Genomic DNA, 24,620 nt, shown 5'->3' with positions numbered 1-24,620 from the left:
TGGTCGGCCGCCCCCGTGGGGAGCGCGGCAAGGATTGGCTCGTAGCGGAGCACGTCGGGGAAGGGGAGGCCGCCGATTGGCCCGCCGGCCGAACGGTGTCACCGCCCTGCGTGATGCGGTCACGGTGCCGCCGCCGCGCCCTCTTACCGCGGTTTGAATGTGAAGCGCAGCCGGAGCTGTCGGAGCCGCCGCTGCTGCCGCCACCGCCGGGGGGAGTCGCCAGGTGAGGCCGGGCCGGGCCGCGCCGCCCGGCGATGCTGGCGGTGGGGCGGCCCCACAGCCCGGCGGCCCGCGTGGCCCGCAGCCGGCCGCCGCTCCGCTCCGCTCCGCGCTGGGCTCGGGCGCTGGGCCCACGGCGCAACGAGAGGCGCAGCTCACCATGCTGGGGTGCTTCGGCCCGCCTCCCGCAGCTCGCGATTGGCCCGCGGCCTCTGGAGCCGAGCGGTGCGCTCCCCTCGTTGGTTTCTGCTGCTGCCAGTCTGGCGGTGGCGGGGAGGGGGAGGGGAGCAAGTTAGTCCGAGGGCGGTCGGTGCCGTTCAGGGCTCCCCCGCCGCGGCCGTCAGCCCGCGCTGCCCCCGGCCCGGCCCGGCCCGGCCCGGCGGCGCTGGGCAGGCAGGCCTGCCTGCCCCCGGGCTCGCCTAGCGGGGGCCGCAGCCGAGCCGGGCTGCCGCCGCATGAGGCAGCGGGAGCACCGCCGCGGGGGAGGCGCGGTCTGGCGGCGGCGGGCGGCACGGAGCGGCCCCGTCCCTCGGATAAACCGCCCGGCGGCTTCGGGCCGGGCAGGCGGCGGGGATGAGAGCGGGGAAGCGTCGGGGTGTGCTGGGCTGAGGCGGCGGGAGGCGGCTGGGCCGCCCCCGTGGTAGCAAGAGCGGGGACAGCCCCGCTGGCGGCCGGGCCGTGGCCGGGCCTGGAGGGCTCCTCTCCTCGTCCCTGCTGAAGGGCTCCCGGGCGGCCGCCCCGCGTCACGGGTGGCCTCGCCTTTTGGTCAGTAGGGAAGAGCGGGCTGTCGGGGGCAGGGGGGTGATGGGTCCTCGCTCCCGAGGCCAGTTGGTGCTTGTCTCCCGACCCCTGCGCGTTGGTGAAGTGGGAAGTGAGTGTAAAGATCCTCCGTGGCAGTTTGGTGTAAAGATGGTCTTTTCCGTAAAATCCGGATCATAAACATCCTCGGGCAGGTAGATGGTGTTTGGTAAGTGCTGCGGTGAGTCAATGCAGGAACAGAGTTCGCTGAAGTTCCTCGCAGTGTAAGGAACACTGGAGGGCAGCTGCTTTTTGGTTTGGTTTTTTTTTTTGTTCATAAGTGGTCTGTCATTAATTCGACTAAAGTAGTTAATACGTTAAGCACGTTTTACGGGTTTTCTTCTGGAGAGGTGCTCTGAAAATATTCTCATTTTCTGTGGCCTTTTCAGGAGGCGTATGTCACAACATAGCACAAAGCATCGCATCACTCTAGCAAGTACCACCAGTTTTTTGTAGTGGAAAACCAAAAAAAAAATAGAGAAAGAAAAGGAAATGAGAGTAAGCAGGTAGCAGGTGAAAATATTTATTCTTTTGTATGAGGGACTGACTAATGGATTCAAGTCTCTGCCTTTGGCCTTCAAAGTAAACTCGCCGTCAGCTTGAAGTGTATTTTTTTTCTATGGGCCCCTATATTACGTATGTATGTGAGGCATTTGTAAAAGGCCATTCAGGATTGTCGGTCTCTTTCAGTTTGGTTACCCATTTGAGCCAAGTTTAGTCTTCATAAATGATTTCTACGTGGGTTTGCACCTCAGCCTTACAGATTTCCTTGGAGCAGATAATTTATGGGGTTTTTTTAATTATGAAAGATTTAAGTATTAGTTTCAAGATCATAGTAATGATGCATGAGGCCATTTTGTAGAACAGAGGAGCCAGCTATTATTGGTGCTGTTTGCTTATGCTGAACTTTATTGGGATTGTTGGTTGATGTGAATTGGTGAACAAGACTACAGACAAGTAAACCCCCAAAAGGGAAGGGGGGGGGTGAAACATGGGAGGCAGGACTCTTTCTGTGGATTTTTACTTTTTGCAAAATATGTTTGGATCTCAGTTACTCATTAACATTCATTTAATTCAAGAGGATACTATTGCTGTCTCTTTTAATGATACAGATGCCATAGTTAAAGTAAAAATTATGTCATTAAAACTCAGTGCCTTTGCAAGCGTACTTAAATAGAAACTATATTTATTGCACTGATAATCAACATAAAACAAATCCAAAGTGGGACAGACAAATTTCAGTCTATCTTACTAGTTAGAAACTCCAGAGAAAAAATGGAAATCTTTGCTTCCTCATTACTTCCGTAGTGAGTGAACTGTGCTGCTGGTGGTAGGAAAGATGGGCAGCACTGATGATGGTATCCTGAGCAACGACGTGTCCATTAAAGCATGTCTTGCTACTGTTTAAGTGTTACTGTAATTTCAATTATTCCAATTAAAGCTGTGAAGTTAATATACTGCTGTGGTAAGTATGAGAATGTGTGTGGGAGGATTACTAGAGAAGAGTAATTTAGACTTATTGCACAGAGTTATTCTGTAATAAGTATTGCACTTTAAATTAACTCCCACCCTAATCTAAGTTAATTTTACAGGGTGGACAAACCCTCTGGCTTTGCACAGTCTTTTGTCTCTTTATAAAAAATTAATTTTCTGTTGAGAGTTTTCTTTGATAATGAGTATTTATTTTTAAAGAAGCCTTGACTCTCCAATACACTTTGAATTGTTCAATTTACGATTATGTAGGGCAGGACTATTCAGCTTTTTCAACCAGAAACAGGTTTCTGGGGCTAACAGAAGTTCTTAAAAGCAAAAACAAACTCCTGTTGACCTGAAAGGGCAAGAGATCATCTTTTGGCTGTACCTGGTTCACGGTTTGCTGGATGTGTGATCCTGTTCTAGGAGTTTGGTTTCAATAAACTAGACAATAACAGTTACATGTAGTTGAAAAAATGGAATGTTTTCTGTTTTGTGCTTGGTGCACGCTAGCTGTTGTTTTATTGGATGAGACATATAAGATAGGACCTTGCTTTATGAGGTATAGTCAAAAAGAGCTGATATGTGTCTTCTGTGGAATCTAGTTTTACATATAGCTTATAGGATAGACTTTCTGATCTGTATTTATAATAAAACTACTTGTGGGTTTTAGGTTCTGCCAAAATGGAGCTGAGTGATGCCAATTTACAGACTTTAACTGAGTATCTAAAGAAAACACTAGATCCAGATCCTGCTATAAGGCGTCCTGGTAAGTCATTCTCATGAGTGACTAAAAAAGTTTAGTTTCTTTTTGGCTTTTCTGTCTGTGTATAGCAAACTTCAGTGGATGTTTATGCAGTAACCTCTTTGCAGAAGTTCTCAGTATCCTTTTAAAAGAAAAAAAAACAAACAAACAAAAAAAGTGAAGGCTGGATATGAATATAAATTTATTTTGTTTGCTTTTTGTAATTTTATTTTCCTGTATTCCTGAATCTTTTTTTTGTACTGTTGTTATTTAAAACAGTGCTGCTGTTCACAATAAACCAGGATTTACTTCTAGCAGGTTATGGCTTTTAAAAAGAGTGAGGAGGCAATATTTCCACATCCTGCTTTGAATTGAGAGCTTTTGTTAATAGCAGAAGCATTAAAGAGCTTAGTAATAAAGAAGCTACAGTACCTTTTGTCAGACTTGTTCTGTGTTTCTGTTCTTGTGAAACTCTGGAGAAGTGTTCATGTGTTTGATTATTTTAAATAGATGCTTGAGGAATCATAAGACTCCCGTTAAAAAAAATCAGTTCAGTTTTTGCTAACCTTAGTATATTCTCTTACAGCGGAAAAGTTTCTTGAGTCAGTTGAAGGAAGCCAGAATTACCCATTGTTACTGTTAACGCTGCTGGAGAAATCACAGGAAAATGTTATCAAAGTTTGTGCATCTGTAACATTCAAGAATTATATTAAAAGGAACTGGAGAATTGTAGGTATCCTAGTGAGTAGTTGTGCTAAGATTTAATAATTCTTTTAAGGTACAATAAGATACTCTACAGTAACCTTGGAGAATGTGTGTATGTCTGTACTCTGTGAAAGAAAGTAGATCATTCAGAGAATAAACACAAGGTGTAACTTACTGATGAGGGACTAAAACTTGGACCGTTGGAGTCCATTCCATTAAAAAGGACTAGAGCTGGGTGATAAAATGATGAACAAATAATTTTCTCTGATATTATATGCATATTTTGCAGAAGCACAATATTTAAAGCTCATTTAACTAACAGTATTATTATTTAAACTAAAATGATTGTGAAGTGTCTATACACATGAGCTGGCCAATTTGGCCTGTGTCTATTGTCGTAGTGTTACAAACATTTCAAGCCAGCACTGCAGCTGAAAGTGATGATACTATCTTCTCTTTCATGTAAACGCTTCTGGGGCATAGAATAGTGTGGGACAGTTTATTTTGGTGGCCTTGCCAGTTTAACACTTAGAAGTATTTGTAGACATCAAATAGAAATATTGCCATTTAATCCCATTTTATCCTTTGTTTTGAAGAGATCAGAAACATTTTTGATTCAGAGCTTTCAGCATTCGTGAAATTTAATTTATGGTAGAAAGTATTACATTTGAGAACTCAACTCCTTTAGAGATGAGAGGTTTTAATTGATACTGTTTATACTTTGTCTCACTGTTAGTATCTGAAAAATATCAACTGTATAATGTTGCTTTACTACAGGGAAACTGGTAAGTATTTCATCATTACATCTTAGCTGGTACCTATTTACAAATTTGCATGTGATTTCTCTCTTCCCCCCCCCCCCCAATATTAAGCAGCTATAGCAGTCCTAGATATGGTTATGTTTGATAAGATCAGCGCATTCAGCCTGGGATGAAATTTCTAGAACTTTGTTTCTGTAATACTGTATTCTCAGTCATTTCTCCCAAATTGCATCTTTATCTGTAGTATATTGTAAGTAGAAATAATGTTCTGTTATGGAAAAATTTGTAAGTGGCTTTCTTTTTATGGATTGCTGATGTAATTCAGGATGAGATTTTGTTTTGGAGTAGGTGGAGAAGCTATGCAGTAAGTGCATCCAGAGGACCATTATGATTGCTATGTGGCTTCAAGCACATTGTTTTGTCCAAAATTGAAGCTTTCATTTCAAGAGCAGCTATATGAACATAAAATACAGCCCTAAGGCTAGCTTACCTAGATCGCGTGGTTTAATTTAGCAGCCTTGGACTTCACTGATACAAAGCTCAGTGGAAGTAAAAGGATTTTTGCCTGCTCAAGGACTTCAATTTGGTAGAGCCTGGAGAGTTAGATGTACAGGGCACATCTGGAGAGAGGGAATAGTGTGCTTTTTTAATGTATTTTTAAAGTATTTACGGAAGTCGCCTATGCACTGCCTCTCATGTCTTGTAAAAAGGTCTCATTTTTTTGAAAAAAATCTCATAAATAACTCCATAGTCGGGTTTGTTGTTGCTGATCTCTCCACCATCTTTGTCCTCATCTAGCTAAATGCATAGCAGTGAGTCCTGCCTCCCTATTTGGAGCTTGCCTAGTACTGTTATTGCTCCCTTTCACATCATATGAACTTGTAAAGCTCAGGTTTTAAAGACCATCTTCTTTTTGTGTTTTTTAATGTATATATAATGATACTGTACATTCTTCTGATTCAGTGAAATGTGATAGAAGCGGAAACGCAAGTTCTTTGTGTCTTATTTTTGTAACTGCTTGTTTATAGCTAAACATAACTCTTGAAATTTTGAAATTACTAAACTTTTTTTTAAGTTTATGGGAAGATGGTGAAAGGGAGGTAAGAAGGAGGATAGTAGTGCCATCTGGTTTAAGCATCTTAAGATCATTGAATTACTCTCTGGAGGTGCTTACCTCTTTTAATTGCTGGATAATTTCTAGGTTTCTGAACTTTGGTGCTGTCACCACAGATAATGTGACTATCACTGCTGTCACTAGTTGGTGACAAGCCTTCTTATTGTATTTCTTTAGTAGAAATTTTGTAATTTACTACCACTTGGCACTATTGACTGACTGGACTTTGAACTGATTGATATTTTGAACTGATCAGATAACTCTTAAAGTCAATGTTATGGTTTTGATGGTGTAACCTGCACCCATCTTCATGTACAGTTTCTAGAAAGTATGGCTTGAGGCAGCTTGCACAAAATAAATCTTTGAGGTTGGCAGAAGTGAGGACAGAGATGTGGTTTGGTGTGGTGGAAGAGGAGACTATTGGTTAAACTTACGTACGTTATTGGCGTATGCACCAACCCTTATTATGGCTGAATTGCTGATTTGAAAAGTCACCGTTGGAGAAGAAGAAAACTAGTTCAAGATTTTACAGAAAGATGTAATTTCTTTCAGCTTTTTTCAGGTACTACTCTTACAGATTCATTGTAGGCAACATCTTTAACAGATCTTCTTCTTAGTTTCTTTAACTATGTAATAGTTACATCAGTCAGTATAAGCAATTGGTTTCTGAAATGCTGGTATTCGCTCATTGCCTAGAGTATACTGATGGCTTAATTATTGTTTTAATTTTAGGTTGAGGATGAGCCGAACAAAATATGTGAATCAGACAGGATAGCCATTAAAGCCAACATAGTGCCCTTGATGCTTAGCAGCCCAGAACAAATTCAGAAGCAGGTAATGTGTCAATTCCTGGTCATGTCCATGAGACTTTTGGAATATTTTAAGTGTCTAGAGGCTCTGGTTATTGGCAGAGCTCAGTTCCCTTAACTTGGAGTATATTGTCACAGCTACTTCTACCTACTTTAATTTTTGTTGTTGTTGTTAAAAGGCAATTACTGCATAATCTTATAGCTAAGTTCTAGCATTAGGCAGTTAAATATAGTAGTTCCAGAAAGTGAGACTGCATGTACACATTGGATTTAAAGTGAGATTTATTTATTTGTGGTGAAAACTAGTAGATATTTAACCCAATGATTTTTGAATCTGACAAGAATAATAAGCATTTTTCTTAGATATTCACAATATCTGGCATGACTGCTGTGTTTTTTGTAATGAGGAGCCTGCTATTATATCATGTAATGGTTATGTTTCGTTTCCAGTTAAGTGATGCTATTAGTATTATTGGTCGGGAAGACTTTCCTCAGAAATGGCCAGACTTACTGACAGAAATGGTGAATCGCTTTCAAAGTGGAGATTTCCATGTCATTAATGGGGTCCTTCGCACTGCTCACTCTTTATTTAAAAGGTATTGGAAATAACGGAGTTAGTATATGGACTGTAAATTTCTGTTCAACTCTAAATTTTTACCATTAGACTTAATTTTGTAGATTTACAAAGTCTACAGTTGTGGCTTCTACTTATGCTTATTGACTTTTTAAATAGAATTTAAGTGGTTGTCAAACCGTACACCTTGCATGGTATTGAACTATGTTGTTTAGTTCTTGTTTGCTTGACAGTATTTGTTTCAAGGTTCAGCACAAAAAATTAATTGTATGCAAGTTAATTTGGTAATAAATGTGAAGACTGTATTCTGTTTTTCGTGTATTTCTCTTTCACTTGTCAGGTACCGCCATGAATTTAAGTCAAATGAATTATGGACAGAGATCAAACTTGTTCTTGATGCCTTTGCTTTGCCCTTGACAAATCTCTTTAAGGTATTTCTTTTTGAATCATTTCTAAAACAAGTTTAGCATTCTGAATTCCTTGTTGTGAATGCCTGCAAAATGAAAACTTAAGAATAGTTGCTTTGAAGCTGTTAATAAAGTTCAAACTCAAGTCATGAAGTAAGACCTGACAGGATCAATATGGGGTGGAAAAGGAACTGTATTTTCTGTTTTGGTTTGTTTTGGTTTTGGGGTTTTTTTTTTAAAAGTTACATGACACTTTTCAATACCTCTTCTCAATGTGGTTCGTGTGTGTTACTTGACTGAATCTTATGTCTTTTTCTAGGCAACTATTGAACTTTGCAGCACACATGCAAATGATGCTAGTGCTTTGAAGGTTCTCTTTTCTTCTCTCATTCTAATTGCGAAGCTGTTCTACAGTTTAAATTTTCAGGTGAATCTCCTTGTTCTTCTAATAGTTTTGCTTTGATCTCATGCAGCTGTTAAGCTCTTATTTATAGGATCCATTTGAGACGGCCTTTAAGGCCAAGCTTTATCGCAAAAATAAAAGTTGACAGTCTGCACCAATGCTGGAGTAAAGGCACAGTAAGGATGGGGTTAATTAACATGTTAGCTTGGCCCTATCTAAACAGAAGTTCAAGAGAGTCTAAGCTCTTCTCATAGCAAGGAGGTGTTGTATGTGTAGCTCTCCGAGTATGAGCTGTGAAAGACAGAAGTCAAATGCCTGAGTTTGTACTCACTATGCTCCTTTATAAATACGTCTGTACTGACATGAACTCAGTCATGTAGATGAAAGTCAGTTAAAACTAGTAGCTCTATAGCACTATAGTAGCAAGTAATTCTAGTAGCAGTGTGGGGTTTTTTGTTCTGAAATCAGATCTGGATTTCTAACATTATTAAATAAATGTACTATATGAAAAATGGTAAAAAGATACTTTGAGGTGACATATATTTAGTGCCTCAACATGGACATAAGTCTGTGAAGTGTGATGATCATGCCTTGATTGCTTGGGCTGTTCTTCCATATTGGGCAAAAGAGCAAGCTGGAGGTAAAAGGGAGGCTTGCGCTTTCTTGTTCCAAGAGTAGGAGGCAATAAGGTTCTTTCTTTATAAAACTGTAGGCTGTATAGGGTGTAAGCAACTAGTTTATTTGGCAATGGTGTATTCCAAAGCCTCTGTCTGGAGGGTTTTCGTTTGGGAGGAGGGAGAGGGTAGTGTTTCTTTTTGAAGATTGTTTTCCATGCTTTGTTGTCCCTCAGTAGATTATAAGGTGGATACATACTACTTACAATGTAGGTATGTTATCTAAGCAGCGCAATCAGAAATTAAAATGTAGATTTATGCTTTTCCTTCACAGGATCTTCCCGAGTTTTTTGAAGATAACATGGAAACATGGATGACAAATTTTCATAGTCTTTTAACTTTAGATAATAAACTTTTGCAGACTGATGTAAGTTACTGCATAAACTTCCTGGTTTGCCTCTGTGTAGTGGAGAGGGTTGACTGAGAATTTTGGTCTAACTCTGAACAATGCAATGTTTTCTTCATTGGGTGAACAAAGGAATAGAATGACTATAAGGAAATGGGGTTTAAGAGAAGTTGCCCCATTGTCTAAGAAATTTGAGGTCGAGTTCTTGAAGTTGTGTCTCAGTTACAGATATACCCAGCTATGCGCAGAAATCAAATTACAGATAATCATCAATGAGTAGATTCTTTCAAGGACATCTGCTGAAGTAACCTGATCATTAGAGAGTCACAGTGCTCAGGTTTTCTATACTTTTCAGCTGGTTCGTGCACTGTGTTTTAGAAAACAGGGTATCTTAAAGAACTTGAAACAGTTGAACATAGAAGGCATGACATCCCTAAGTACTTTAGTTTAGCATTTGCTGTCTTTGTCTAATTACAAGAATTAGTAATTTCACAGGTGAAAGATGATACCACATCATCAAAGCTCAGATTAATTTTGTGCATGCTTTCTGCATTTTAAAGGCTGATGTCCTCCAGATACAGTACAGTAGTTTGCCACATGATGGAGCCAAAGCAACTCTATAAATTTCTTTACAATACATAGGGAGGCATCATAAGTGTATCCTGTGCTATAGTTTCACTGTTGTTTTACGCTAACGCTGCTGCTAAAAGAAGCTTTGCTACTCTTTTCTCTTCTCTTGTGTCTGTGGGCTATTGCCCAGCACAGACAGACATGCAGCTGTGTGCTGAACGGAGTCAGGAAGTGATATGCATTAAAACTGAAAGGTGGGGAGTGGGCAGGAGGGGAGACAGAACTGAGGTGGTGTTTGGTGGTGTTTTTTTTTTTAATTCCAGCTCAATTTCCCAATTCACTTTGCTTTGTGGCTCCTCAGGCATCTGTGCTGGTATGGGGAGGGGGAGGGAACTACTTTTACAACTATTCCAATTTAAAGTAGCAAGATACGATGTCTTCAAAGCATGTTTTTTCAAGACCTTGTATTGTCTTTTTCCTGTTACATTTGTAAATTAATTTCATGTCAAACTTGATCAGGTCTAAATGATTTAAAGTGCATAGTACTTTCATTTGAAATGTAGGTATGATTTATAACTTGCAGTACAGTTCCAATACAAATCCAGCAAAATACAGTAATTCTAGGGACGTGAGAGGGATTTCTTTCACCTATTTAGAACATGGTAAAATAATAGGGTAAATATTTCCTTCAAATATGTTGATACTTTTAATATTTAAGTAGTGTTGAAGTTTGGATGTTTAAGTTCTTAGTTTTGTTTTATGTGAGGATGAAGAGGAAGCTGGATTACTGGAGCTCTTGAAATCACAAATTTGTGATAATGCTGCTTTGTATGCTCAAAAATATGATGAAGAATTTCAGCCCTACCTGCCACGTTTTGTAACAGCAATCTGGAATCTGTTAGTCACAACAGGCCAGGAAGTGAAATATGACTTGGTAAGTTGTTATAAACTGATCTTGTCAAGTTTAATAATGAATTATAAATTGGTCAGTCATGCTAAAACTGTATGTGTTCTGTTTGTGTTGTTCTAGCTGGTTAGTAATGCAATCCAGTTTCTGGCCTCAGTTTGTGAGAGACCACATTACAAGCATCTGTTTGAAGACCAGAATACATTGACAAGCATCTGTGAAAAAGTTATTGTTCCCAATATGGAATTTAGAGGTAACTTTTTGAGGCTTAAGTTTTCAAAGACACAATAAAATCTAACTGTAATTATAATGATATGTGGCTTTGCAGGACTAAGAATTGAGGATTACCTCTTGTGTACTTTAATACTAGATTCAAAACCAAGTTTCTAGAACAGATTGCTGCCCTCTGGGCTTTGTGGAATTGTATGAATATATCTAATAATTTTTCTGTCTTACTGGGATCTCACATTGAAAAGCATAGGAAATCTAGTTCGTGTGCCACCAATAACTTTTCATGCTTAAAGTGACTATCGGAATAATTCAAGGAGTCTAAATAGGCATGGATATCAGGCCTACTAAATTGTAATGTCTATTTCTCCAAGTTTTGATGGGCTCATATTGATCCTAGTATCTAAAATGCGGTGAAGATGTATTGCAGTGATAAGAAGCTCCCTTCTCTTAAGTCTATGACTCTGGAAGCCTCTTTAAATCTCTTGGTGTTGAACATGTCCTATCTTTTTTTCTTTCTGTTTTTTTAAATCAGGAATACATCAGCTCATGAGTATGAAAGACTAATCTGTGGGGCAGCAACAAGCTAAACAGGCTAGTCTGGCTGGATATTTCTGATTAATTTCTATTGATGTTATAGAAAAGTACTTGAAAAAAAAGCAAGTTGATAATAATACACCTTTTTACCATAAAAAACAGAGACCTCAGTGTTTAAACTTATATGTATTTTGTATTTTCAGCGGCTGATGAAGAAGCATTTGAAGATAATTCTGAAGAATATATAAGAAGGGATTTGGAAGGATCTGGTAATCCACAGATTTATGCTAAGAATACTTGGTCTTTAAATATAGCTCTAAAGAGCTGAAGCAATTTACTGAAGCTTTTATAACTTATTTTTTAAATTGGGAAGGTTCCCCCCCCGCCCCGAAGAGATTTTATCCAGTTTTTGATCAAGTTTACTATCACAACGTGCCCATCACAGTGTCTTTCTGTTTTGAACAATGTTTTTGTAGGGTTTTTTCCTTAATTGGATTGGTATGTCTCCTGCACTGCACACATTCTCATTTCAGCAAATATAGCCTGTAAGTCAATGCTGAATAGTGGCCACAGTTGTGTATTTAGTTCCTATGTGCAGAGTTTTAAATAACGTGGAGAGACTGTGCCTGTATTTAGTAGTCTATCATGTTTAAACTGAAGTTCTGACCGGTGTTGTGTACAAATCTGTGATCAAGCCAGCTGGACACCAGCCAGCCCTTGTATGCCAGCACTGTGTTCAAACCAATACAGTAACTGTCCTGAAAACACAATGCTGTGCTAACAGAGCTACTTGGCTTTCTGATTGTAGCTGTCTGGTCTTCAGGCAGGCCAGAGCGCAAATGAACCAAATCTAGATCTGTATGACAATTCTGTATATGCTGTTCTGTGCCACTAACATTTTACTGACTGATGCTTTTAGATTAATGACACTTCATAATAGATTTAAGAAATTACTGTACGCTTGCAGTGGCGGACAAAAATTGGAGGAAAATGTTTTTGAACTTTTTTTCAAGCAAACGTTTTATCATTCTTACCCAGAATTGGCTGCATTTTAGGTATTTGAAGCTTTTATTTGCTAGCTACTTCTGCTTTTAAGAGAATTGAGGCAAGAAGTATGTGTTCTTCAGAGATTACTTTAGAAATGTACTCTGTTGCATTTAAATTGACTTGCTTTATTTTCCTTCTGTCGTTTCTGTTAGTATATTGTATTAAAGGCCAGCTGACTTTTTATTTCTTTCTTGAAACAAGGAATTTTTACAGATTTTTTTTTTTTTCCCAAAAAATAATACTGATTCAGTATGGTGGGCCAGCAGCTAAGCAGCACACAGCAGCTTGCTCATTCCCCACCCTGCTGCAATGGGATGAGGGAGATAATAGGAAGTGTAAAAGTGAGAAGACTTCTGGATAAAGACAATTTAAGTGAAAGAAAGAGGAAGAAAAAAGGGAAAAAAATAGTAGTCAATGGCTACCTCCCCAAAACCCCTCTCCCCTCAGTTTTTATTGCCGAGCATGATGTTATATGGGATGGAATATCCCTTTGGTCAGTTTGGATCAGCTGTCCAGGTTGTGTCCCCTCCCAACTTCTTGCCCACCCCCAGCCTGCTTGCTGGGCGGGAAAAAGAAAGCCTTGACACTGTGCAAGCACTCTTCAGCAACAGCCAAAACACTGGGGTGTTACCAACAGTTTTAGTCACCAGTACAAAACACAGCACCATATGGGCTGCTATGAAGAAAATTAACCCCATCCCAACCAGATTCGGGTGCACAATTGTTAACATAGTAAAAGGCCTGCCCCTGCATCCTTACTGCAACTTTCTTTAGAGGGCAGCAAAACTTGTGAATACGCATGCAGTATTGTTACGTGTCCATTCCTCTTTTTGTTATACAAATAGTCCCTATTACAACAGTAAGTAAAAGACTTAAATGTGTTCTTACACATCAATGTGGAGGATTGCAATAATTAACATAAGGTGTGACTGTAACTTGAGAAGCTGTATGTCATTAATATATTTATTATGTTTATTAATATGAAAAGCTGTAGACTTCCTCATATCCAAAGAATCTTTGGTTCTCATGCAGATATTGACACCAGGCGCAGAGCAGCTTGTGATCTAGTCAGAGGCTTGTGCAAATTTTTTGAAGGGCCTGTGACAGGGATTTTTTCTGGATATGTTAATTCTATGCTGCAAGAATATGCAAAGAATCCATCTGTTAACTGGAAGCACAAAGATGCAGCTATTTACCTTGTTACATCTTTGGCATCCAAAGCTCAAACACAGAAGGTACTTTTACATTCTCTTCATTTTAATCCATATGCATTCAAATATTCTAGTGTATATAAGGATTGATACAATTCATTTTATGCTGCTTCAGAATGGGAGTAACTGTATTTGTAGTAGTTTAATGTTGATGAGGTTAAAAGTTGACCATTATATAAACCTATCACAGTTGGTAATTTGGTGGTATCTGATCTTCAGGTAGATTGGGCAAAGTCAACAACCATGTGTAACCATTTCACAGGTCTTATTAGCATGTGTGAAGCAGCCATACAAAGAAACAAAATTAGCTTGGGCCTAGAACCTCTGAGCTTTTAAGTGGTACTGAGCTAGAGTTTTTAAGCCATGGAAGGCCAAATTTAGCTTTATAGAAAAGATCAGAAGTGTTAAGCAGACTAGAAGGAATCTAAGTGACTCTTACAGTTCTTGTCATTATATTTCCCAATGTTTCCTGTTATTTGAGTGTTTATGACTTGGAAATGGCATGTGAATGCTAATGATGGCTGGAAATGGATCTCATTACTTGTTTAGGAGAAAGCAACTAATAGGCTGGATACATTGAAAAGCCACACCTGAGCTAAACTGTATTTGGAGACAGTAGCATTGTATCAAATGTCCTACAGAACAGATTTTAATATACTAATCAATATTTTAAATGTTACTACAGTTCAAATCTCAGTGGCTTTACAAAACAGATTTGTGGTGAACATAGTAAAATATGTTGTACAGCATCTTTATGCAATTTTGCTGAAGGTTCCCGGTCTTTTCCTGAAACTCTAGTTGTATACTACTGCACAGAAATTGCTAATAACAGCAATGCGTAATGTGAACCAGAGTCTTCTAGCAATTAGAAAGCTGCTAAGTTGGACATCTTTTTCTGTGCTATTTAGTGGCAAATATGGGATAACATCACTTAGAACACTTGATTGATAAAAATCCATCTGAAAATCCTGTTTGAAAAATTAGTTGCGTTTTTCATAAGAGAAAACTTAGTCGTTGTTACTTTGCTGCTCTAATTCAGAATTGGAGTTTGAGTCCTAAACTCTTCCTTTCTAAAAGGCCTATCACAAAAAAAGTATCAGGTTAGTAAGATGCTGATATTTTCTATCTAAAATTTTGGTTGATTATTAAGTGCTATTATTCCTCAACTCAGAGCTGGTAACTTTGAACCTCAATAGTGCTACAGCTGAAACCTAGACACTAAAAACATTAAGAAAAAGAAATTGGATGGCTCTCTGCTAAAGATGCAATTTCAGCAATCTCATCACGTGCATGCATGCTTTAGATTCCTTTTATTAAAATAAAAGCACATTAAAATGAGTAAGAAAACTAGCTGAATGTCAACATCTAAAACCAGAATTGGTTTGTTTTTTGTTTTTCTAGCATGGAATAACACAAGCCAATGAACTTGTTAATCTGACAGAATTCTTTGTGAATCACATCCAACCTGACTTAAAGTCTGCTAGTGGTAAGTTAATGTTAATTTTGATATGGCATTTTTTGTGATATATCTACAACCTTGACAGTGACCATTGTTTCTTAAGGCTCAAGCACTCATATATCAGCATAATCTCTGAGACAGAAGATTGTTAACACCTGGCACACAGGAAGTAATTCAAATTTGTTTGGCCAACAATGAATGAGCTTTTAAACAAAGGTGGATTAGCACATGCTGTCTGCAAGATCAGAGCATGTACACACATGGTTGCTATCAGCTACATGTTTAAACTTGTTGAATCGAAGTAATTTGATTTCTGTATTTAAGACCTTTTGGCAAACGTCTATGCTATACAAAACCCCAAGAAGTTAAAATACTGAAGGCTAGGTCGTAGCCTGTATCAGCCCATATTGATGACATTACGGATGTCTAGATTTAAGACACACAAATTATTTTATACTTCAGCAATTATCTTAGATATTTGGAACGTAGTGGGTTGTCTTGGAATGTGTAATTGGAGGCTGTTAAAATCAGAGCCAGAAGGGGAAATTTCATGTGAAAGAGTTGGACTGTACACTTACTGGGGTGTGATTTGTACCTAAAACTGATATTCTGTCTAACAGTGCCCATACAGAAATGCAGAAACTAAGCAACGTAGAAAAACATTGTGTGTATTATTTTTGAGGGGAAAAATCATGACTTAATGTCACCTCTATATATAGTATATGTTCAGTAATCACACGTACATGAAAAGTATCGACAAAATTTGCATATTTTTCTATTGCAGTGAATGAATTCCCTGTGCTAAAAGCAGATGGTATCAAATATATCATGATTTTTAGAAACCAAGTAAGTTTTCCTTTTACTCTTATGGTGAAAACATATTGTAGTTTGTTACTTTATACTTGCCAAGCCTAATTTATCTTGGCCATATGTTAACTCAACAGGTGTTTGATAGTCATATATAACACTTCATGCTGAATTTTTAGTTTTGAAAGTAAATGATATTGTTATAAATATCCAATTAACATGTAGTCTATATGCTATCCATATGCTGTGGGAGCACTGAACATCTTAGCATGCTTAATTCTGTGACACACTCAGGCTTTTTCAAGTGAATGTTAGTCTAAATATACTTGATTGCTTGTATCATTGCAGTAGTTGTTAAAGGGAGTAGGGCAACTTCGTCCTTTACCTTTTCTGATTAGTGAGATGCAGTAAGAAAATATATTGAGTGTTATTTCTAAATTTTAGATTACCTTTATTCATCTCTTATGAAATATGTGATTTATTTCTTTTAAAGCTTTATTTTTTTAATTGCCCATTAAGACAAAGTAAAATGGAAAAAGAAATATACATTAGGAATATGCACTTACTGACGATCAAATGTAATGTGGATGTTTGGGGGAAGTATACAGGCGATGACAGAAATAGGTACCTCTTGGTTGTCAAGGTGTGATTTAGCAACTGGAGGAGCCTTCTAAGATTTCTTCCTCTGCCAAGCTTTCAGTTTGTAGCTGGTGAGCTCAGAGTGGTTATGCTCTAGTGTTGAACCATCTGTATTTTTATGTAACATATGTATAATTTGTTGCTATACTTTTGTAGGTACCTAAAGAACAACTGTTGGTATCTATTCCTCTCTTAATCAATCATCTTCAAGCAGAAAGTATTGTGGTCCATACTTATGCAGCCCACGCTCTTGAAAGATTGTTTACCATGAGGGGGACAAATAATACTACCCTGTAAGTTTTCAAGCAGAAATAAGTTCATTGCTACATAGGTTTTGTCCGTAAAGGATGAGAAATATCTGTAGGGGATCTTTTATTTCTTAGTATTACGATATTGTAAAATGCTTGAAGTTTGTGAATATGTTTCATCATTAAAGAGCTGTGTTTTACTTAACAGCATTACAGCTGCAGAAATGGCGCCGTTTGTAGAAGTGCTATTAACAAACCTTTTTAAAGCACTGACACTTCCTGGCTCATCTGAAAATGAATACATTATGAAAGGTAAATGCTTTATGAGTTCTGCAGCGTAAGAGTAACTTCGTTAACTTGAGGTAAAGGCTTATAGTTACAGGCTACTGGAATTTTTATTTGAAAAACCTGATTTATGCAAACATGCTAAAGTGGTATGTGCAGCCTGCAGTTATTTACCAGGCTGTATTAAGTCATCTTTGACTAAATTTATGGTACCAAAGAGAAACACTAAACATAATGGTATTGTGACAAATTATTTCTCAAATGGTGGTCTTTGTAGTCAGGACAGCTACCTGAGCAGTGTCAGTAGGAGATATGAGTGGGTTAAGGCTAATAGTATGCCAAGATTTGAGACTTGGCAAAGGTGTAAATGATGGTCTTTGCAAAGTTGCTTAATCTTCTGTGCTCCGTCTATAGAATGGGGATAGTGAGGCTTTGTTTCATTCTTTGTCGTGATTACAGATTGATTGCTCTTGCAGTAAGGTGCTCTTTCTTACTGTACCTAATTCCTTGGGATCCCATTTAATAGTAAAAGGTAAAGGATTTAGGCATGTGATGGATGACAGAAGTGTATGTTTGTCTCCAGAAGATAATACTTTCATTTTATTTGCAGCCATCATGAGGAGTTTTTCTCTGCTACAGGAATCCATAATTCCATACATTCCTTCTGTCATCACACAGCTTACACAGAAACTGCTGGCTGTCAGTAAGGTAAAGAAACAGGCTATCTGAGCAAATGTTCGCTTTTTACAGTTTAGAGCAGTCTTTCTAAAGGTTTATGTATACCTTGTTGTTTGTGATCTGTTAGAATACTGTAAATTGTTCAATATTTTCTGACTAAAATAAGTAAAAACAGTCTTCCAGTGAAGTACTGTCTTCATTTTCAGACATACTTTCAAATCATTCTCCCCTGCTCTCATCTGAAAATTGGGAACAGGATCTGAAATCTTTTTGTAGTACTAGTTTGTTCTAATATAAATGTTTGCTTGTGCAGAGGCAACCATTACAATATTCTGTTTTTCTCACAACTCCTTTATTCTTTGTCCATGAAGCTTCTGAGGCTAATACCAAATTTAGGCACTGAAATGTGGGATTAAATTAAATAAATTACCCTCCTGCTTTTGGTGGGTTCTCTTAGTTTTTTGGTCAGGTTGGACTAATATTCTTGAACATTGACATTAGAGAATGCTTTAGAATACATTCATCAACTATCCAAAAAACGTCTGCTGTGTATATTTTAAACTTAGCTGCCGAGTATAAGAAGTGTTCAATAAAGAATTGACTAGACACTTGTATGATTGAAAAATAATTTTTTTTCCCGTTTTTGTTTTGTGATGCTTTAACCACTTGCTAGTTTATGCAGAGCTTCTGAAAAACACTTGTCTTTTAAATATTTATAAAAACCACCCCTCCTTTATGCTTTAAAGGTTTTTGTTTGCTTTTATCTATAGAATTAATTTCATTAGCATATTAATAAGTAAGTCATAAGTATCTTTATTCCCAATTGCTACTTTAGACTTCAGTTAAAATAAAAAAATATATTTTGCTAAATAAGTGACTTGGCTGCAAGTTTGGGTTGATTTATCTGTTTATGACTTGTTTTTAGAATCCAAGCAAACCTCACTTTAACCATTACATGTTTGAATCAATATGCTTGTCGATAAGGATAACGTGCAAGGCAAACCCTGATGCAGTTGGAAGCTTTGAAGAGGCTTTGTTTTTGGTGTTCACTGAGATACTACAGAATGATGTGCAAGGTAAATTAAAATCAGTAAGTGCTTGTGCTCTCTCTCTACTATAATTGGTTGCTATGTTTACCTCATGGCAGTTTTTCCGTAACACAGGAAATTCAAGTGAGAACGCAGCACGTTCACAGTCCTCATAAACACTTTTAGAAAGTGTCTGGGTTGTTCCATAGGGTACATCAACTGTATTAACTTACTTTTAAAACAAACTGTATTTTTAAAATATCTAACAATCGCTACTCCAAAGTCTCTTCTTCTTCTTCTTAATTATATTGCCTTGTTTCTAGTAGTTTGTTTTCCATGTTCTGAAACATTAAAAATAGAGGAGATAGAAATTGTATATATACAGTGCTTGCAAATTTTTGGAATAATTAAATTTGGGAAGTGACACATTTTTCCAAGGTTTTATTTGTTGGAATCTTTGTGTTAATATCATAAAATTGTAGGTTCAATCAATGGATATGTGGTTCCTAGGAACTGACAGTGACCATATTTGCTGAATTTGTAAATGACATCGTTTCTTTTCCAGAGTTCATTCCATATGTGTTTCAAGTGATGTCCCTACTTCTAGAAATGCATAAAAATGAAATCCCATCATCCTATATGGCATTGTTTCCTCATCTACTTCAGCCAGTATTATGGGAAAGGACAGGAAACATTCCTCCTTTGGTCCGACTCCTGCAGGCTTATTTAGAGCGGGGTGCCAATACAATAGCAAGCGCTGCTGCTGACAAAATTGTAAGTTGGATTGACTTAGTCACAGTGTATGCCTCTAGACATGTTGATTTTAAGATTAAAAATTATGAGGAATTTTTTCCTTTAGTGAACAGCTGGATTTGTGCAGAATGTGTGCTTGTACTTTAAATTAATGGTGCTTACGTAGAAAGACAAAAAGTACTATGAATGCAGGCTTTTTGGATGCTTTTCCGTTATATGGATAAGGTAAATCCTGGACTGTCATGCTTTTGTCAATTCAGACGTAAAATTCCTGCCCTTAGTTTTTGCAAGCAGGTAAGTTTCCACAATTTTCCTGTCTCATTTGCCTCATGTTGAACACTGTGTGTTAGGAAAAGTCTCGGAGGTTCTGTTCAGAACAGTCTTGAGAAGAGTGAGTGAGGAGGAGCCGAAATGTTGGGAGATCTGAGGATTAGTGAATTCAGTGGGAGATTTATTCTGCATACTTAACTTCTGTTATTTCTGCTGCATGATCTGCTATAGTCAGACTTGATTAGACAATGCCATTGATGAAGCAGACATGCATGTTCAAATTGGCTTTGGTGTTCATTTGATCAAGGTTAATCTTAATGCTCAAAGGACCATCACTTGGTCCCGGTACAAATCTGTCTTCCTTCTCCTTAACTGCAGAAACAGAATCCTGGTTTAGGTTATGAAAGCTTTTGCCTTGGTGTATGTCTTAGATGGTAAGGGCCGACTTTCTGGTAGGTCACGTATGAAGAACTGTTGTATAGAGTTTTATATTTGCTTTGCTTACAGCCTGGATTGTTAGGTGTGTTCCAGAAGTTGATTGCCTCTAAAGCTAATGACCATCAAGGATTCTATCTTCTAAACAGTATTATAGAGCATATGCCTCCGTGAGTATGAGTTGAAATTACATTCAAAACTAATTTCTGTAGACTTTAATATTTGGTTTGTTTGTATGCTTCATAGTTAATGTTTAACAACAGAAAAAGTCACATCAGTAAAATAGATTTGAACAATTCTATACGTGTTTTCTGTGAAGTAACATCAGTAAAATCCTAGTATGAATTTAATAACTATTCTTTTAAATTTCCAGTGAATCAGTTGACCAGTACAGGAAACAGATCTTCATTCTACTATTCCAAAGACTTCAAAATTCCAAAACAACGAAATTTATTAAAAGTAAGTTCCTTGCTATATGAAAAGCTTCAGCACCAGTGATGCCAACAGTTTAGAACATGCAGCTGTACTGAATAAGTATCCTATCATGTCCTGTGATTATGCGGATGAAGGGATACCAGTGACTCTTAACATCAGTGACTTGCTTCAAGTTCTTTGCGTAGTCAAGGGTGGCATGTAGGGCAGTTGCCGCAGCAGGTGACACTTACTTCATGAAAACTGAAGGAATGGAACTAAAATGAGGGAAGAGACTTGTGTATTCCTCTTACTTTCTTACTCTGTGTGATGTCATTAATTATCTGAAAGTGTCTCCATTTAATCTTCAACTAACACCAGCAAACTTTCACTCTCACACAACACAGTAATACTGACCACACTTCCTTTTGTTACATATAGTTGTGTGTTATTACTGTTAAATATTCTATGCATTTGTGTCATTCTGCCTTACTACAACTTAAGTTATTGATAAGGTTTTATGCTAAACTAGCAAAGCTGTGACAAATTATTGAAATACAGCAGGAATAACCAGAATATGTAACAGGAAGATTATTGTCATACTGATTAAATTATTTTAATGATACTGTCACTACACAAATTATGCAATGTCTATTACTTAATCCTATAAAATCTGGTTAATGCCACCTGATAGGAGCAAGAATGATAGGATTGCTTATAATGGTCTTCCACAAACAAAATTTAAGTGGTGCTTTTAATGCATTGCATCTGTGCTCTGGTACAAAGGCCACGCAAAGGGATTCACAGCTAATCTGAAAAACTGCATTCCATGAAGTTTTCAGCTAAAAGCAGTAAAGAGTTCTTTTGTTACTTGATCTAAAAAATTTGCAAATGGCTTTTCTAATGCTTTATAACTGCTATAAGGGGGGAAAGGACCGAATCTTGTCTTAGTTGTCTTACCGCCATGTTTTAGTGTGGTGCGGTACGTGAAAAGATCAACAGTTTCTAGGCAAACTTCAAGGTAGCAATTTAATGTGCTTCACTAAAACTGAAATAAGATTGCTGTTTCTATATATAAAGATTGCTGTTTCTGTCCCCTTGAAAAACTTGTTAGAATGTATTTTGCTGCCGACTCTAAAGCTATTCTTTTGTTTTCATGTTGAGTTTTAATTTGACCTTTTTCTTGTTACAGGTTTCCTAGTCTTCATTAACTTGTACTGCATAAAATATGGGGCATTAGCTCTGCAGGAAATATTTGACAGCATACAGCCAAAGTTAGTATGATTTTTTTTTTTTATTTAAGACTGCTGTGTAATTTTTATCTTTTAAAGTAGGAAATAGTTGTCTCCTTTAGCTAAAATTGCAAACTGCATTTGTCACTAATTTGACTAGCCAAATCTTTCTTCTAATGTGGTTGATTTATTTGTCTAGCAATTTTTCTTTTTCTTATTTGCTGCCCACAGTTCCTCGTTGATAGTTCAAGATATTAATCTCTTAAGCAGGTCATAAAAAGGAAAGAGTGATGTTTTTATTCTTTTCCCTTTGTGAAAAGTTTGTATGCTCAAATTTCTACTAGGCATCCACTGCAACAGGGCAGCATCTTAACAAATTATCTGGTTTTCTCTTTTTCCTAGTGATTCATATTGTTTCTGGTTTTCTTTTGTCACTGTAAGGCTGATAAGGCTTTCTAATACTTTTTCTTTTAATGTCCTAATAGGATGTTTGGAATGGTTTTGGAGAAAATTATAATTCCTGAAATCCAGAAAGTGTCTGGACAAGTTGAAAAGAAAATCTGTGCTGTTGGCATTACAAAAATATTAACAGAATGTCCTCCTATGATGGACACTGAGTACACCAAGCTGTGGTATGTAGAACACTTCTTCGAGTTCTGTTAGTGAGGCTGTTTGATTTTTTTGAAAATGTGAGCTATCATCAAAATACATTCTTCAAATAAACTCCGTTGTGATTTTTTCAGGCCTGCTATTGTTATGAGGCTGAGTTTCAGGCTTTTCATACCACTTCCTTTTCTCAACAAATACAACTGTATTTTCAAAGCAGATGCCAGAACTGGTTTGAGATTTTTGTGATGGAGATAGCGCTGATAGGGGCTAGCTAGGACTGCGTTTAAGAAAATACACTACTTTCTTTTAGCTTGTATTCTTTCTGAAAAGCTAGGCCCAGTTTTGACTTACAACTGTTCTACTAGTCAGGAGACCTGAGCATACTTATAACCTGATAGAGAGACTGTAAGATCTTAGCTTGACAGTAGAATTTTGGGGAAAGCTATCTGGGAAGATTGTAAGCCAGTCTAGCCGCCTAGGATGTCAGGTAGCCTGAATTTAATGACAATAACTGGATCCCTGAACTAGAACTTTTTTTTTTTACTTAGGGAAAAGGTGTAATCTGGAAAAGAATTGCTTTTCTTAGGTATGTTTCATGACAATTTGACCTGATTAAAAAATAAATACATCATTCATGCTTTTAATATGAGCACCTACATTATGCCTGTAAAATACACAGATCCACAATTCTTCAAGTCCAGCTTAGATTGGGCACTTTGAATTTCAGTAGCTAAGCAAGTACCTGCAAGGGCTAAATTGTAAAGGGTTCCAAGTAATTTGAACATTCTTGTAAAATACACCCTGTCCTAATGTATTTTAAGCACTCCAATTTTATCCTCCCCTCTTTACATATAGGACTCCTCTGCTGCAGGCCCTCATTGGCCTCTTTGAACTGCCTGAGGATGACACTATCCCTGATGAAGAACACTTCATTGACATAGAAGATACTCCAGGATATCAGACTGCATTCTCTCAGCTAGCCTTTGCTGGGAAAAAAGAACACGATCCTGTAGGTCAAATGGTGAACAATCCCAGAATCCATCTGGCACAGTCTCTTCACAAACTGTCTACAGCGTGCCCAGGCAGGGTAGGTGACTCTTATACATGGCATGCTAATGCTAAATTCTACAGAGAAGAAATGCTTTTTTGATAATGGGTCTCTTTTGCTAATGTTTGATAATCAGCAAAATGAAGTATGTCATAACCAGAATGCAAGGTATTGCTCTCTTTCATTCTTTAATGGAATATAGCATTTGTAAGGTTTTTTTCCCTAGTAACCTTAGAAAGGCCATATTTTCACATTACTTAATATAGCAATAAGCTTAAATATGCCATTTTTTAAATGAAAATTTATCCACTTGTCGGTATATAACTGATACTTGTCTCCAGTTCAGTTGTATGTACTCGGGAAATTTCAGGCAACTCATGTTGAATTTAACAAGTTAAGTTTATAGTTAACTATTTTAACCCACAGCATCTTTGTTTTGTTCAAGATTCTGGTAAGTAAAGATTGCCTGAGAGATCTGATGTTTGCTGCATCCAAATATCTGCTTTAATAACCGAAGGTTTTCTCTACTCTTCTTTTATATTTGATTCAGATAAGTAGTACGTAAAACTGTCAGCATCAGGGATTGTAATTCCAGCAACTGCTTTCACAGTGAAAAACTGCTGCTCTCAGGATGTCGTTTGACTTTGTACCATATGTTGACACAGTGATTAACAGGATATAGCAGTAGTTTAATGTATACACACATTGACACTTCTGCTCTATCGTATGTTTTAAGGTTCCATCAATGCTGAGTACTAGTCTGAATGCAGAAGCGTTGCAGTATCTCCAAGGATACCTTCAAGCTGCAAGTGTGACACTGCTCTGAATTGCATATATTCCACAAGCAAGATCAAAAGCTGTTTTGTTATACAGAAGGTTGCCACTGACTTTTTTTATAGCAGAGCTCAGACAGAATGAAAAATGCTACTTGAAAATGTATTGCAGAATCCATCTTGTAAAAGATAAATGTGGCTTTAAGCAGAAACTGAAAGAATTTGGTGGTTTGTGTACTCATAGGTAAAAGGTGGCTAACTTCCTTTCCCAGTTTAATTTCAAAGGGAATAGTCATAGCGGTTTGTTATGGGATTTATTTGAAATCTGCATCTGCAGTGTTTGGATAACATTTTCAAATGTATGGAGAGCACTGGCTGTAGAAACTCACTCTGGTCACTAAAATTCCTTTTCATTTT

General features: G+C 37.8%; 1 protein-coding gene across 3 annotated transcripts; it reads left to right on the top strand.

The window, feature by feature from the left end:
• Nucleotides 1–151: 151 nt before the first annotated feature.
• CSE1L (chromosome segregation 1 like) lies at nucleotides 152–24,620 on the top strand. Of its 3 annotated transcripts, none has more exons than XM_076351633.1 (25): nucleotides 152–223; nucleotides 3,164–3,259; nucleotides 3,822–3,964; nucleotides 6,548–6,649; nucleotides 7,075–7,220; nucleotides 7,539–7,629; nucleotides 7,925–8,032; nucleotides 8,957–9,049; nucleotides 10,365–10,532; nucleotides 10,629–10,758; nucleotides 11,474–11,539; nucleotides 13,350–13,552; nucleotides 14,930–15,014; nucleotides 15,772–15,833; nucleotides 16,590–16,726; nucleotides 16,890–16,993; nucleotides 17,577–17,674; nucleotides 18,570–18,720; nucleotides 19,238–19,446; nucleotides 20,203–20,300; nucleotides 20,504–20,589; nucleotides 21,734–21,815; nucleotides 22,259–22,405; nucleotides 23,238–23,469; nucleotides 24,167–24,620. In XM_076351633.1, the coding sequence occupies exons 2-25, from the start codon at nucleotides 3,175–3,177 to the stop codon at nucleotides 24,254–24,256; spliced, it is 2,916 nt and encodes a 971-aa protein (XP_076207748.1). In that variant the 5' UTR covers nucleotides 152–223; nucleotides 3,164–3,174; the 3' UTR covers nucleotides 24,257–24,620. The 3 variants fall into 3 exon arrangements, with proteins under 3 accessions (XP_076207748.1, XP_076207747.1, XP_076207746.1); XM_076351632.1 differs by lacking the exon at nucleotides 152–223 and adding an exon at nucleotides 424–444; XM_076351631.1 differs by lacking the exon at nucleotides 152–223 and adding an exon at nucleotides 862–1,186.

Source organism: Aptenodytes patagonicus, chromosome 14 (genome assembly GCF_965638725.1).
Source record: "Aptenodytes patagonicus chromosome 14, bAptPat1.pri.cur, whole genome shotgun sequence".
Lineage (NCBI taxonomy): Eukaryota > Metazoa > Chordata > Aves > Sphenisciformes > Spheniscidae > Aptenodytes > Aptenodytes patagonicus.
This window is presented reverse-complemented; position numbering and strand designations above follow the sequence as displayed.

Coding starts and splice junctions, on each gene's coding strand:
- CSE1L (XM_076351631.1), top strand. Junction 6,650..7,074: donor CAGAACAAATTCAGAAGCAG/GTAATGTGTCAA, acceptor TTTCGTTTCCAG/TTAAGTGATGCTATTAGTAT. Junction 23,470..24,166: donor CTACAGCGTGCCCAGGCAGG/GTAGGTGACTCT, acceptor GTATGTTTTAAG/GTTCCATCAATGCTGAGTAC.